Source organism: Tachysurus vachellii, chromosome 20 (genome assembly GCF_030014155.1).
Source record: "Tachysurus vachellii isolate PV-2020 chromosome 20, HZAU_Pvac_v1, whole genome shotgun sequence".
Taxonomy (NCBI): domain Eukaryota; kingdom Metazoa; phylum Chordata; class Actinopteri; order Siluriformes; family Bagridae; genus Tachysurus; species Tachysurus vachellii.
The window spans coordinates 13,950,978-13,966,314 of NC_083479.1; the positions used below are offsets into that span (position 1 = coordinate 13,950,978).

At 40.7% G+C, this 15,337-nt stretch overlaps 1 protein-coding gene across 8 annotated transcripts in view; it reads right to left on the bottom strand.

The window, feature by feature from the left end:
- psd3l (pleckstrin and Sec7 domain containing 3, like) overlaps nucleotides 1–15,337 on the bottom strand; it is a 117,026-nt gene that overhangs the window by 4,284 nt on the left and 97,405 nt on the right. For all 8 annotated transcript variants that reach the window (XM_060896514.1, XM_060896515.1, XM_060896513.1 and 5 more), the window contains 5 exons: nucleotides 12,506–12,699; nucleotides 10,818–10,888; nucleotides 6,383–6,540; nucleotides 5,673–5,817; nucleotides 4,918–5,061 (listed from right to left, as the gene is read on the bottom strand). In XM_060896514.1, coding sequence (XP_060752497.1) covers nucleotides 4,918–5,061; nucleotides 5,673–5,817; nucleotides 6,383–6,540; nucleotides 10,818–10,888; nucleotides 12,506–12,699 — 712 coding nt within the window. The remainder of the gene's footprint in view (nucleotides 1–4,917; nucleotides 5,062–5,672; nucleotides 5,818–6,382; nucleotides 6,541–10,817; nucleotides 10,889–12,505; nucleotides 12,700–15,337) is intronic.

The following is a 15,337-nucleotide window of genomic DNA, read 5'->3' on the forward strand; positions in this document are numbered from 1 at the left end:
ATCTGTCCAAACCTCACACAAGGTCATGTAGCATTAGGCATTTGATTAAAGGCTGTGCTTTATTCACACGAGTCTAACACACACACACACACACACACACACACACACACACACACAGACAGACAGACCTATCGATCTGCACCACGCCTAAAGGAGTTTCCAGGGAGGATCGATTATTTCCCCAAAACACCCAGAAGATATGAAGATTTGAAGTCTCTTAGACTCTTCAGATATTTTCCTGGAGTTATTCTGAAGCAGAGTTTCTGGTTTGTGATGGCAGTGTTCTGAGTTAACGACTCACTTTGGTGCGTAAATATGAAATAGCTTTCGCTCAGTAAATTCCAAAAACTCTGGGTGCAAGTCACAAATGTTCCATGATACACAAAGAGCAATTTAAAAATGATCCATAGAAGCCAATCCACTTACAGCATGTTTTTGTTAAGCCTGAACAAACTGGGTGACGGAGGAAACCCACATGGACACGAGGAGGACGGAAAACGTTACTGGACACATCATGACTGTGCTGCTGGTTAAAAACTGAATGCCATTACAAGCGTGCACAAAACATTCGCATTGACTCTTCAGGTTGTCAAGAAACCTCTGCTTATATACTTATACAGTATACACGGCATTTTGGCAGACGCTCTTATCTAAATATTATCTTATCTTATTTATCAGCTAAGCAACTGAGGCTTAAGGGCCCAGAAGTGGCAGCTTAGTGGCTCTGGGATTCAAACTCATGCCCTTCTGATCAGTAGTCTAACACCTTAACCACTGAGCTACCACGTTCACTTGTCACCATCTTTCATAAAGACATGAAATAAGCTTTAGGACGCACCTGTTATCTAAACCCTGGTTTTTAAAATGCTGAGTCAGATGTTTACGTTTACAGACGTTTGCTGCACCACTTTTCCCATTCCTCTAGTAATTAACATGAATTAGAAAAATTCTCCAGCAGCAGAAACATGGCCCATGACAGAACACAGTCTATAAACATCAGTGTGGATGTCACACAAATTACACAGCTAGCACAGCATGGAGATGTTTGAGCTGTAGCTGTCTTTGATGTGGAGCGTGTTCAAAGGGAGGGAGCAGACACACACATACACACACACACACACAGTACTCTATTGATTAGTGGCATCTGATGGCAATGCAGTACAGAGGCTTTGTTCCAAAGGGTTTCGTGCCACTGCTGTGAAGATGTAAGGGAGGTGTGCACAGCGTTTGAAGCGCACTGTAGGAGATCACTCCACTCCACTCCACTCCACTCCACCCGCTCAGCCGAGAGCTCTGAATTGCAGCGCTGCCAACAGGACAGGTGAAAGGAACAGACACCGTGGCTGCGACCATTTGCACAGAGAACGAGTAGCACTTTATAACCGAAGGATCTCACGCCTGTGCGAAGAAACTTAGCGAACGGCATGTCGTGAATAAATGTTACATTACAAGATGCTGAATCAATCAGATAAGAGTTCCCGAGTTTATTATATTCCTGCAAAAAGCACACCCAAAATTGTTCATCTTCTGTATTCTCACTTACTGTACTGTACTGATCTCAGGCTCTGAATGACCTTGTGCTGTACAATACCTTTCATAATAGGTTAGTAATTTATAGGACTGAATATGTGTAATATCTCCCACTGAGCCACTTTATCTCATGTGAGAATACAACTGTAGCATCATATCGTTTCGCTGCCAATAGATGCTTAAAGCGTTCTTTACGCTCACGCCAATAAACCTGAAACTGTTGCACGAATTTACTTAGGAAGCTTATATTCTGAAATGCCAAAGAGACAAGTTAGTTCCTGTTATCACAGCTAGACGTGTCCCTTTTTTTCCTCTTACTTAAAATTAATATATGGAATTCAATTTGTGTCCTAAATATTAAGACAAATAAAACACTTACACTCAAAACGTCTACCATAAATATTAAATAAACCTCCTTACCGAAAAGCACCATATCGACCGTGATACGTTTTGCTGATATGTAACGAGGCTGTTTACACGTTTGTTTTTAGCTTTCGGTAATGTAGCGTCATCCACCGAAGAAGCCTCGTGCTTTAGCCGTTACAGAGAGACCATGTATTAAAGAGCTTTATAGTAAGTTGTATAAACAAATCGTCTGGATTAGAGAAGGCGCTACAGTCAGACGTGTACTGTTGTAGAAAATTACTGCAGCACTGTGGGATAAATAAGAATAAGTAAAGGTATAAAGAAAAGCAAAAATATATAAAATATATATAGTATATTAAGCTGTACACTATGGTGATAAGATGATAATGGTGATGTGACTCGAACAGAAATATAAACATATTTCTAGTAGAATCCAAAGGCAGTTATGTGTGGAGATAAAGTGTTAAGTGCAGGAGAAGATCATGTAAAATGTTAGTGTGGAAAGCAGCAGTGTGAACAGGCAGCAGTTCAAGTCCCTGACAGTAATAGTAATACATCCTACTGTTTCCTCACTGAAACTCAAAACCATACCACAATAAAAACACACTTGGTTTCCTTGATAGCTATTGGGCGTTTATGTGGTGCCACAAAACTTCAAATCTTTCACTTCACCAGCAAAGAAAAGGCTTTATATTATGATAATATCCCAGTGTGCCACGGCACGTCTATTATAAGTGGTGAATTTTGATTTGTGCGTTACTTAAATCTCCAGGATGTTTGGAAGTGCCGTGGCTCTACTGCAAATCATCTCATTACTACAGCGAGCACAGCTGCTACCAGCTATTTGAAAAAGTTCATTATTCCCTGTCAAGCGACCTTGGATGAGACGCGGTTAAGCAAACGATTGATGTTTTACTTCACAGCTTCATATTAGTTTATTTGACAGATTATCCAATGAGACTAGATAAAATACAGCACTGGAAGATTTTAGCATCTCGCAGACTAGTGTTACTTATGACTTCAACTCAGTTTTATTAGTAGAGAGCTTTTAACAATCAGCATCGTCATGAGGCAGATCGCTGATAAGGAAGCCAGAGGTGAAAATTCCTGAGTACCAAAAAAAAAACATTCTGATTATATAGTGGGATTATTGCTGCTTTTGTCATAAGTATGTGGACATTTAAAGAAATGTATCTCTAAAAATCAAGCTATGAAAGCCACTTGCATCTGGTCCTCCTTCTCCTTGCTGTTTCCAACCGGAGGCATTTGTGCTACTGCTGTACTCATTATCTCGGAGATGCAGGGTGTCACGTCTGCACTGCTGGCAGATGAAATCTTTACATGAACTCCCCAAATACTGACTGGGTTCCAGCACGCTTGTGTCTACAACAACAGTTTTTAATGAAAGAGCTGTAGATAGCCTGAGGCACACTGCAACAGAAAATGATTGTTTTCTCAAGGCAGGCTCAGAGTTCGCCAGTAACCTTCAGCGACCTTTATGTGCTACATGGCTACAACTGTGAATTAAGTTTGTGGGGCTGTTGGGTTGCTTTAAAATGCATCACATAATACTTCATTAAAGCCATCGAATGTAACAGAGAGTAGCACCGAATGCAGGGTGCAAGTATGTATGAGTGTGTGTGTGTGTGTATAGATCAGTTATGATATTGATTTCAAAAGAAAAAAAAAGCACTTTATCCTTAAAGGAAAACTAACCTCACTACGTTAAATGACTACACATTAATCTTTACGATGACCGTCATAATTTGTTTAACAATAAAATTCGGAGTTTTATATTTTTTAGGGGTTAAATATCTTTTCATCATCGTGCTGGTCTAGTTTTCATTATGGATAGCAACTAGGTTTCCCACCTGCTCATTGTGGCACCAGTGGGATCTGGACCTTGTTTTATCGCTACCTAAAAAGAGTAACTACATAGAGTGATGCAGCTGCACTTCAATCCTTCATCCTGGCAAGGTCACCTCATCACTTCTACACTCTGCTCCAACATCTCCCAAAAGGTTTGACTTTGTAGCTAGTACCTCCTCATCTGAGCTGTATCTCAGTTAAAGTGCACTAAATAACCATGAGTCAAACCTTCGCCGTCTCTGGTACTTTCTACGCCGAATTTTTGGTTAATATGATATTTAAATGATGCCGAAAAATGGTGAGTGAGAAAAGCAGCTCTTTGTTTTCTTTTTTAACGGCAAACCTCATCAGTCAGCTTGCTTACTTATGGTTAGAATCACTTGTGTTTGAGATCAGACAGAGTTTTCTTACAGCGATAGCAACCATCCAACAATTCAGCACCTGAATCACTGAACACATCAAAGCTGTTTCAGTACAAATCCAAGTTGCTCAAGATCTATGAAGGAGCGCAAGACTGTGTGGGAGGGTTTAGTAACATCTCTGTCTAACAGTAACAGCTCCCTCAAGCATGGTCACGTAGTGTTTGTAAGAAGCCTTGGGGCAAAGTAATTAGAGAGCAGAACAAACATTCAACAAATATTCACACAGGGATTAGACATTGCATTAAAATACATGGATACAGTTACTAGGGTTCTGCACAATGTTAAAGCCTGTGCCGATTGGGAGGGTTAAACAGTTATGAGAAATGGTTTCCTCTAGTCCTCTTTAGTGAATTCGTTCGTTCTGACATAATTCCGTCGACGTTAAAACGTAATCATTTGAAATTAAAGGGGCGGGAAAAAAAAGAAAAAAAAAAGAATGCACTGTAGTAATGTTGTAGCTGTGAATTCCATTCTTCTCCGTCACTCATTGAAGTCCGGTGAATAAAAGAGACAGTGTTCAGCAGAGCATCTGTCAGCATGTGTTAACAAGGCACTTTCTGTCAAATCCAGGCAAGTACTTTTCTAGCACTCTCAGAAGAAATGTGCCAAAGACGATGAGTGCAAGCATGTACTGAAGTGAGAGTAAATATAAAAACTAGCTGTTTTTTTTTTCTGATGAAATAAAGCACGACGCAACAAGTGCTTGCGATATAAGCACGGATTTCTTTACCTCAAATTCCAGGTAGTGCTCTTTCAGGCGGTACTCGTCAATCTCCTTGGCTTTGACCTTCTTGTCTGGAGGGTAGGACCTGTGCTCAGCTAGTTCTGTGGAGATATGCTTCAGCTTGGCCTCGTGCGACTTCAGCTGCTCCTCCTGCAATACAAAGAAAATTGAAACTAATAGCCTCGAGGCTTAAAAGCTAGAACCCTTGAAATATCTATCCACAGCTTTTCCATTAAGCACAAAAATCATTGTGATTATTCTCAGTTTCAGAGAACCATTAGAATCAGCCTATGACAATTTTTACTCCAACACTGGGTCTGAAATCATTCCCTCGCTCTCTCGTTCACTATTTATTACGACACACACAGTCGTGGGAGTATTTCATTCGACCTAAAATTGAATACTGTTGTTGTTGAATGCAGGAATAAACTTGCTATAGCTCAGCAACTCTAGTTTTCTAATGTCAATTACAGACGAGAAATCGCTCATCCATCTGTCCCATAGAAAGAAGGCGACCGATTTTACTCCCTTGACTCTCAGTCATAGATAAGTTGCATAGATCAGATTCAAACTCCTCATCTTCGTGCCACACAGTAACCTCATGACACTCAACCCTCATGGCTTCTCTATCAGATCCCAGGCTGCAGCCAATCACTTGCATTTATTACAAAAAATATTATCTGAAATCATCTCAGTGGACCAGAAACCAGCACTGGCACTCAGACTAAAAGACATGCATTTGTTCGTGGTTCTGATTTCACCTGTGACATCCTGGTGGTCGAGGCTGGCAGCAGCGGGCGGCTGAATTTTTTCTGTGAGCCGATGGCGGCAGGGAAAGAGGGCGCGGAAAACATGGCGGCCACCGAGTTGATGACTCTGATCCAAGACTCCATCTCCTCAGGGCTCCTGCGGAGGAGACGGATGACAATGAGCTCCTGTTTTACGGCGAACAAGAGTTTAAAAGTCTGTCCTGAACATTAAGTGGATTCAAATTCAAATTCTCTTGAGAATATCAAAGCGATGATGGTCTAAGATACATCTTTTATTGTGTAAGGTTTTAATGCATCACATACACCGACTCCAGCAACAGTGAAATATACAATTGGAAATCGACACTGTGGGAATGTTCTCACTAGGTCCATTAGGTATTAAGGTGCATTACTTTACTACTGTCACAGAGTGAACTTCTCTAATTAATGCATTTAAAAATGGTCCCTGAGGAGCGCTCCAGTCTATTTTTATAGATTAAACCCTTTATTTAGTTTGCAGTGAATACTAAGGCACGTAGGAGAGAAGGGGGGAAAAAAAGCAACAGCTACAACAGACTGAGAAGGAAGATAAATGTGTTTTCACTATGAACCCAAGCATGAAATTAGATTGCGGTTCCAGGGGAGGTCTCTATTCTGCCCCTGTCTTCAGTGTGGTCCTGTGAGAGATGGCATTTCTGTCCTCGATAGACTGTGATTCTTACTGGGCCTGGAAGAGGAAGACTCTCCAGTCGGCTGTCTTCAGCTTTAGCACGTTGGGCTTCTTCTCGTAGTCTACAGCCTTTATGGCCAGGGCATGATGCACGCTGATGGCATTCTTCAGGTCCTCCTCAGACAGGGCCTTCTCTGGTTTGAACTCATCCTGCAGGGCAACATAACAGCACTTAACCCAGATAAGAAATGGAGTAAGAAGTATAACACATTTACAGCAATTTTAATTCCCGTAAATATTTATGATCTGTCTAAAGGACTTTAACTTTTTGTCTTCAGATGACAATTCTGCCTGGACATGCTACAGCAACTTCTTCATTTGTTTGTAGACAAAAGTAGCAAGATTCAGGTGTGTTTGTATTACTCTGGCTTATGGGATGGACTTGAGCTACAGTTCAGAAGCATTTAGAGGTATTGAGGAACCCATCCTTGTATTTAAAACCATTTAAAAAAACGTTTATTTTTCAGTTTGACTGTTATTCAGGATATTTAGAGTGAATTACGTCGACCTCACGTATTTTAGTCTTTATTTAACATTTCAGGCTATGCTTTGTCCTTGTCCTTTGTCCTCCTGTTTTAATTCCTCTTATCCCGCAGTACTTTGCCAACAATAACCAATTATTAATTATTAATGACATTACACCTTTTAACCATTTCTAATTAGTCACATTATAGCAGTTACCTGAACAGACACTCTTTTACTCTGAGGTAAAAAATAAACTGTACAGCTTGTTACTTTATTAAGAAACTGCTAAGAGTGTATAATGCTGTGGAAAGTTTTATCCATCCGATTGTCTTCATGACAGTTCGAGACTCTTCCTGGATCCTCTGCATTATGCTTTTTAAAAGGAATGATATATTCAGCATACAGAATTTTTTTAGCTATATATGCAGTTCTTGGAAAGGTCACTGGAAGAGAATTTATAGAAACCCTCACAAAATTCACATCACACACACACACATATTAATAAACAACCGTTCTAAATCCTTTGTGTTACTGTTCAGCAGCATGTTTAGACTCTAAAAATACACTTATAGTCAGTGTGAACAAAATTCGTTGCGTGTATGATAGAACTTTCCAGACCAGACTGAGGTAAATAGCTGAGTGGGAGGTGTTGTCGGAGCTTGTGGCTATACTGAGACGTGTAAACTAGGTCAGCGAGGTGCAGGAGGAGCCGGGTTCTAAATTCTGGCCACGCTGACATGTGTGTGGCGAATGGTAAACAGTATCGACTCGCCTTCAGTCTGTCAGATGTGATGTCAAGGTTATCGCTTTTCATATTCCAGGCCTGCTACTCCTCACATGAAAAGTTCAGCTGTTCTCAGATGCTTGCAGCTTTGATGGGCTTAACGGAGTACATTTTATGTTACGGCTCCAGGGTCTGAGAGACGGCTACGAGTAACGGACAGAGAAAGCGCATGGAGCCGGAGAAGTAAATTTAATCGATGAAATATTTAAGATGGAATGTATTATATTCGTGAAAAGCGATAAATACACAAAGAAACAAATACTCCTACTCTGTGCTAATGTAATGCCTGGTTAATAATAAATAGATTTAAAATAAACAAAACAAACAACAGTGTACTGGTGACAGAGTCATGAGTGACCAAGGCTCACTGATTTGTGTGAGGAGTAAAGGGTAGAGCATGTGGTCCAGTCCTTCAGATTAGCTACCGTAGCACAAATTTATAAAAAAGTTCATGCTGGCTATGACAGAATGGTGTCAGAACACACAGTGTATCACAGCTTGCTGTGTAGCTACAGAGCGATCAGAGTCTCCATGCTGTCCCCTGTAGACTGCTGAAAGCTTCTACAATGACCATGTGAGCATCAGAACAGCAAGGTTAGAAGGAGGCCTGGTCTTAAGTATCACATTTTCTTTTACGTCATGTGGAAGTCTGCATGTATGTGTGTGTGTGTGTGTGTGTGTGTGTGTGTGTGTGTGTATCTCTTTGGGGAAGAGTGTGAGTTCAAATCCCAGGTACACCAAGCTGCCACCGCCAGGCCCCTGCCCAAGGCCCTTAATCCTCTATTGTATAAAATGAGATTAAATGTTGAAATTAAGGGCATCAGCCAGTTATCCAGAGCACAAGAGGCCTATGTGTGTCAGTGCCACAACGCAAGAAGTGTTCAGGATTGGGTTGAGGAACATGACAATGGTGTTGACTTGGCCTCCAAATTCCCTATGTGCTGGACAACAGGCCAAAATCTTAGTGCCCCAGCACACCTTCAGAAGTCTTGTGGAGTCCAAGCCTTAGAAATAACAGTATTATCATAAATGAGACATTGTATTATTAAAAAAATGCTGTTTACCCCCAGCAGTTTTAGACTGATGGTATTTTTGCACATTTGACAATAAAGAAAAACACAGCTTCTTAACTCTGTGCATATTCTCTATCCCATCCCAAAAGATTTGTGCCATCTGAATGGACTCACTGGTCTTTAACTTGTTCCTGAATACGTTTCACTTTCCTCACATAATATTGACACAAATCGTCGACTCTAACTACAGCCCACACTGGCGGAACAAGCGAATCCGTCATGTCACAATAAGCGTGAACCCAGACTGTTCAGTCCCCTCGTCTCCACACGCAGTCAAAAGTCCATTTTAAATTCAAATCTACACTTCACTCTGTTCTGCTAATGAGCCACACAGATTAATTCAACATGATTGCCACTCATCACTTAATGTATCAGGAACACTAGTCGATGACTGGCGACGCCACGAACAGCTCAGACTCGAGCTGAAATCAGTCTGCAAATGTAGGCAAACATCTTTCTTGTTTCCTAGCAATGAGCTCGTCGCTGTGCCTCGCATAAAATCTGCGGCAGTGTGAAGATCGACTGTAAAGGTTTTGTGCTGATGTCTGGAAGGTTGTGCGTTTAAATCCCAGGATTGTCATGGAGCCACTGTTGAGCATTTATAACATCGTTTTGAATAAGAATAACTGTATTTTGTTGTGATAATGATTCATCATTATCTTGTAGCACTTTTAAACAGTTTATTCCGAGCTTTGCGTTAATAAACTATTACATCTGCAGGCAAGATAATGACTAGTCTTATCACTTATACAGCAGCTTTCATTAGAACAGGCAGAGTGAAAGATGTCAGTACTCGTCCCCAAGCACAGCCCCATAACCGTGTATGTTTAATGCATGTAATTGTCTCTGTAAGTCACAGTTATCTCATATACAAATTGTTACCTAAAATGCCTTTGTTACTGTATACTGTGCCCCACTCCCCCTGAGCTAAGCAACAGTCAAGGTAAAGGAGAATAATCTGGCTTTGCGAAGCTTACTCACACCTCCAGTAACATACAGTACATATAGCCTGCGACTGACACATTCTTGCGAAGGACATACTGTTCTCTATATACTGTTGAGTGTAAAAATACACATCCCCCATGGATTCAGGAGGGAAGAAAAGAAGAGAAGCTTGCCAAGACCTTCTTGGTCTTCGGAGCAAGAGAAGTGATTTATTTTTATTTTTTTTAAATTGTCGTAGAATTGGGGAAGAGCTCAGTTTATAGCAGATCTATAAAACATCCAGAGCTGTAACCGGAATCATCCGAATCCTATCCGAAGAGAAAGAAACTAAATAAAAAATAAAGACAGTTTTGCAATTGTTGGCAAACTGTTGTAGGACAAGAGGACTGATAAATATTCACCTCATGGTAGAAACATTCCTCTGCTTCACCACTTACATATTTCTTATATTTAGAACTTTTGAGTGTTTTATTCCTTACTTAACTGCCATATTGTTTGGAACGAAAGTCATTTGTTTCATGAAAGTCACCTGACAACAAGACAGTATTCAGAATAAAGTGTTCAGAATGATTATCTTGATGATGGTGGAAAACTATTCAAATCTAAGAAGAACAAAAAGCTGCAAAAATGTTAAAGGCAGTTATAAAGGCAATGTTCAAATCACAAAAACACCTTCGCGCATTACTCCATCAATAGCGTTCGATTTCCGTCTAATGGTTTGGTATTTTTTTTTTTTTCTTTCTGTTATTTTAACAGGAACATGCAAATGACTGTGGGAAAACATTTACAATAAATAAAAGGTGCCTGGTTGCTTGTTGTTAATAGTAAATTAGCTTTAATGGAAAGCAAATATGAACGTAAAATGAACTCGGAAAGCAGCTATAATGTGAAATAAAACATGAGGCTAATGAATGGAGGAGAAAGTGAGCGCTGTACACGTTTAACTGCGTCTGGAAACAACCAGCTGAGACACGTGACTGATGATCACTACAACGAAACACAATTGTGAATTTTAATGATGCCTGCTTTAATCACTTCCACAGGTTAATGGAGTATAAAATAAGAAATAAAATAAAAAATAATGCAAAAAGACTAATCACTTCATTTAAATGTCATGTTTTTCTACAGTAAAGAACAGGAAATGGAGTGGAGAAAGGTACCTTCTGTAAATACAGGATCATGCCTTTGAGAACAGCATAAAATGTCTTCCAGCCTCTCTTTCCTCTAGGGGCTAGAAAACATGAACAAGAGGAGTTTAAACCTTGTGAAAAATAAAAGGACAGAATTCAGCTCTCATGTGCTGAATAAAACATGGTTAGGTATTAAAAAAAAAAACTGGTTAGGTATCAAAACATTTCAGGAAGTTTGCTTCAATATATAAATCCTCATAGTATTTGTTTCCCCACCACAAGTTTATTTATAAGCAAGGGATTTAGGAGGTTTACTTCTTGATTAGTTGTATGACCGGATGATCCGAGTGCAGGAACAGCACACATAAGCCCTGCTGTTTTTATCCTGACTATAATAGAGTTCCACCGGTCCCATGGGTGGACTTGACCTTGCTGGCACTCAGTATTCTGGAGATGCCGTGAAACTGCTGGACTCGAGCTGCCACGTCAAACTAATCTTTCATCGGATTTTGTAAATGTATTAGCTGGTGATCAGAGATCGCTTTCTAACCTTGTCTTTATAAATCTTTTATCTTTACTTTGCTCTGGAGAGCTGCAATAGAAGAGAAGACGCCTATTTTTGTGCAACGCCGCTGTTACGTTCTGGCAAATGAAAGCGAACGAGCCACCTGTTAGCATACTGTCGCAATGATGATATGATACTATTAATGTTAGACCGTGTCAAGATCAAGGCATGCTATCGGATTGCATGAAGGGTGAGGGGATTACGTTCTTTGTGTACCTAAATGCCACAGCGGCATTCTGCAAAGGTGGACTTTAATCCTCCGCTATTTCCCCAGACACAAGCGCAACACTAACGAGTCTGAATCCTTTCCCTTTCTTTCGTCACCACTGAAAGTCATTACAGGTTACGGACGTCATCGTGAAATACAAAGCACTAATGGTGAATGCTATGCATTCGTGCCTGGTCATTAGCATTGCTGTTTTCAACCTGCTCTTCCTCCTGCCAGGCTGTACGGCGCAGCAATTATTTTAATAACCTTTCCTAACTTGCATTAGCATCTAGATTTTTTTGGGGGGGGGAAAAATATTTTATGATTATAATATGAGGAATCCGAGGAATCAGAGTCAGGTGTGATGTAAATCTTATGAAGAAATTTAAAATTAATTACCTGAGAAAAAGGGAGCAATGATCACACAGTTCATTCATTAACGTTACGCCACTGCGCTGCTCAAGTCACTAATCTGAGAAGTTTGAATTTTTCTATAGCATTAGCTCACGTTAAAAGCGAATCCCAGGTCTATATAAAAGCACTCCTTTTAATAATGCTACTGTTTCTATAGCAACAGCTAACTTATGAGAACTTGCATGCAGACTAATAACCACATTAAAAAAAATGCTTTGTCATTAACAAAGATGACGTAGAGCCGTTGATATGGTGAAGTTTACTGACCATTTATGGAAGGAGTCTCCAGTGTCAGAAAACTTGCGCTCAAGAAAAATAGAGGTTTATTACAGCGGATGTTTTTGAAGCTTCTATTATGTAAAACAACGTTTTAGGGACAGCGATACATACTGTATTGTATCAATTAAAGAACAATGCATTTGCTGTGGAGTTACCGGAATATAAAACTTCAGGTTGTTGTAGGAAAATAAATCATGTCTGGTTCCATGGCATTGCACATTCCTTAAGTTAGGTTTTATTTATTACTCGTACTTTTCTTGCCATCCATGTCAGCGTGGATTTTCCTGGCCAGAAAGCCTGCTTTGTAAACAGCAGCATTGGGGTCATGGGCGATATCCAGGAAAGGGTTGCTGCCGCTGCTGATCCTGCTGATGCTCTTGGTGTGAGTGTTGTCGTTCTTGGTGTCTGCGAGCTCCGACAGCGATTTCTTCAACTCATCCCCGTCACTGAGGGCAAAAAAAAAAAAAAACACGCTACAGCATCACTGTTATATGCTTTTGATTTGTACCAAATTTACTTTATCCTACTGTGCTAATGATAGTTCTGAAGCAAAGACACGGTCCATTTGACGTTGCTAATTTGGTAACCCACTGATTGGCACAAAAATGATTTTTAAACTGTATTTGGTTTTTAAAGTCCATATGAAATTGATGCTCTGCACTGCGGTAGTGAAGTATGATCTTTTTTCCCTCTTCACACATGACTGAGCAACAGACTTTAGCAGCTCTTTTTAATTATAGATCACCGGGGGTCAGTGTATGCTTAATATAACTAGGTATAAACAGATCTTATTATTTTCCTAAACAACTGTCCTGAGACCTGATGATCCTTTCCTTATAGGGAACGTACATACGCCGCTTAATATGTCACCCTATAAAAACACTGCTTATGCAATAAACTATTTTTGTCATCATCACACTGTAGAAGTGAATAGAGAAGACCGCACACTCTGCTTTACAGAATACTTATGGATTAGGACAACGTAGAAGTTTAGGATGTGACATTTACGTTATATCGGCTTATCCGGGGTGACTTACATTCTATCGTGTTTATACAGCTGAGCAGTTGAAGGTTAGGGCCCTTGCTCAAGGACCAGCATGGGCTTCCGATCACATAACCACTGAGCTACCACTTCCCAACAATTCTGTACATGATGAAGCTGCTACATGCACAATAATGACAGAAGATAAATAAAACAATTCCACACAAGGTAAAGGATCTGGTGGAATTCCATCAATACGTATCTAAAAGCTGGTGAAAGACAACGTGGGCTGGTGTGTAGGAGGGAATCTACGTTGTTTTTAAAACAGAATACATAACAGCAAGCCATTTAGCTCTCACCACCTCTCCAGCATCATCACAATCAATACAGGCATCTCCACATACTATTGTTTTTTTTCCCCTCTGCTTGACTCTTCCTATAAGCAAAAAGCCACTATTTTAACAGCAAATGCTCTCTGAGAGGGACAGAGTTCTCGCCGCTGCCCCTCTCACGCCCACTATGCGAGCGAGTTATTATGGATACAGGTACGAGTCGACGCATCAGCAGTTTTAGTAGCACTCTGGGTTCAAACCTCAATCCCAGAAATATAACATCTCCAACCTGCATTTGATCAGAAATTATGGCTTCATCTTGAATCAAATAATACTAAACTAATTCCATCAATCTAGTTCCACTGCAGGCACTGATACTGGGTCAACATCTGACATGAGCTAAATGATCCTAAGAGAAAATGGAGATACAAAAAATGTGTCTTCAGCTCAAACGAGAAAAATAAATAGCATTACATAGATTTGTTTGATGGATGGGGGCACGGTGGCTTAGTGGTTAGCACGTTGGCCTCACACCTCCAGAGTTGGGGTTCGATTCCCGCCTCCGCCTTGTGTGTGTGGAGTTTGCATGCTCTCCCCGTGCCTCGGGGGTTTCCTCCGGGTACTCCGGTTTCCTCCCCCGGTACAAAGACATGCATGGTAGGTTGATTGGCATCTCTGGAAAATGGTCCGTAGTGTGTGAGTGCGTGAGTGAATGAGAGTGTGTGTGTGCCCTGTGATGGGTTGGCACTCCATCCAGGGTGTATCCTGCCTTGATGCCCGATGACGCCTGAGATAGGCACAGGCTCCCCGTGACCCGAGGTAGTTCGGATAAGCGGTAGAAAATGAGTGAGAGAGAGAGTGAGAGTGTTTGATGGATTAGGTCCCTAGTGGTCTAACAGCAGGATCTCATGCTCTCACTGCCTTGGCCAGGGTTCGATTCCTGGGCAGAAAACGAACCCAGCAACTAAGGGGTTAACTTTCAGTGCCCGTCTTGAACCAGAGTAAAATGGGCAGTGCCGGGAAGAGCATCCAGTGTAAAACCTGTAAAAAAAAAACATTTCTATGCAGATCGCATGATCGGCTGTGGAGACCACAAACAGCCGAAGGACATCAACTTTGGTTGGAAGTCAATGACAGGGTATATTTTATCCAAATAATTCCAGTTCATGGGAGAATTTTTTAATGCATGCGATTTGGTGTATAATATGCTGAATTCATGTTTTTATCCATAAATGTTTATCCACTCCCAAATTTCCATATGTGCTGAATTTGTTTTATTTCTCTAAATCTGTGTTATTAAATGTTCTTCATGAAGTGTATGTTTCAGATTTCTGGGCTAAATGACGCTACTCATGGGAGAAAAATGTTGAAAAGTGGATTAGTGACTACGCACAAGTTTTTAAGTTACAGAGCCATGTACGTTCATACCTGTGAAAGACGCTGACTAAGATCTCAAAATAGTTACATAAGCAGTGACTAGAGTCAGTCTCTAAAGACGTGCTGTGACTAAGAGATGTGCAGACGCGGTATGACCAGACGGGCCCAATCAGCCATAACTCATTGTGTCAAGCATCACTTCTACTACGGCACAAATCGAGCAACTTTTATAGAGACGAGTCTGGGACTGAACTGCATCAGGAGTTAGGTGATAGATTGCCGTATCCGGGCAGGAGGAGCACAGGAGTCGTGTGTGTGCTCATGTGATGCGGCAGCCGTTATTACGGCAGAGAAAAGCACAATTAGAAGAAGAACATCATAACTACTTTAATT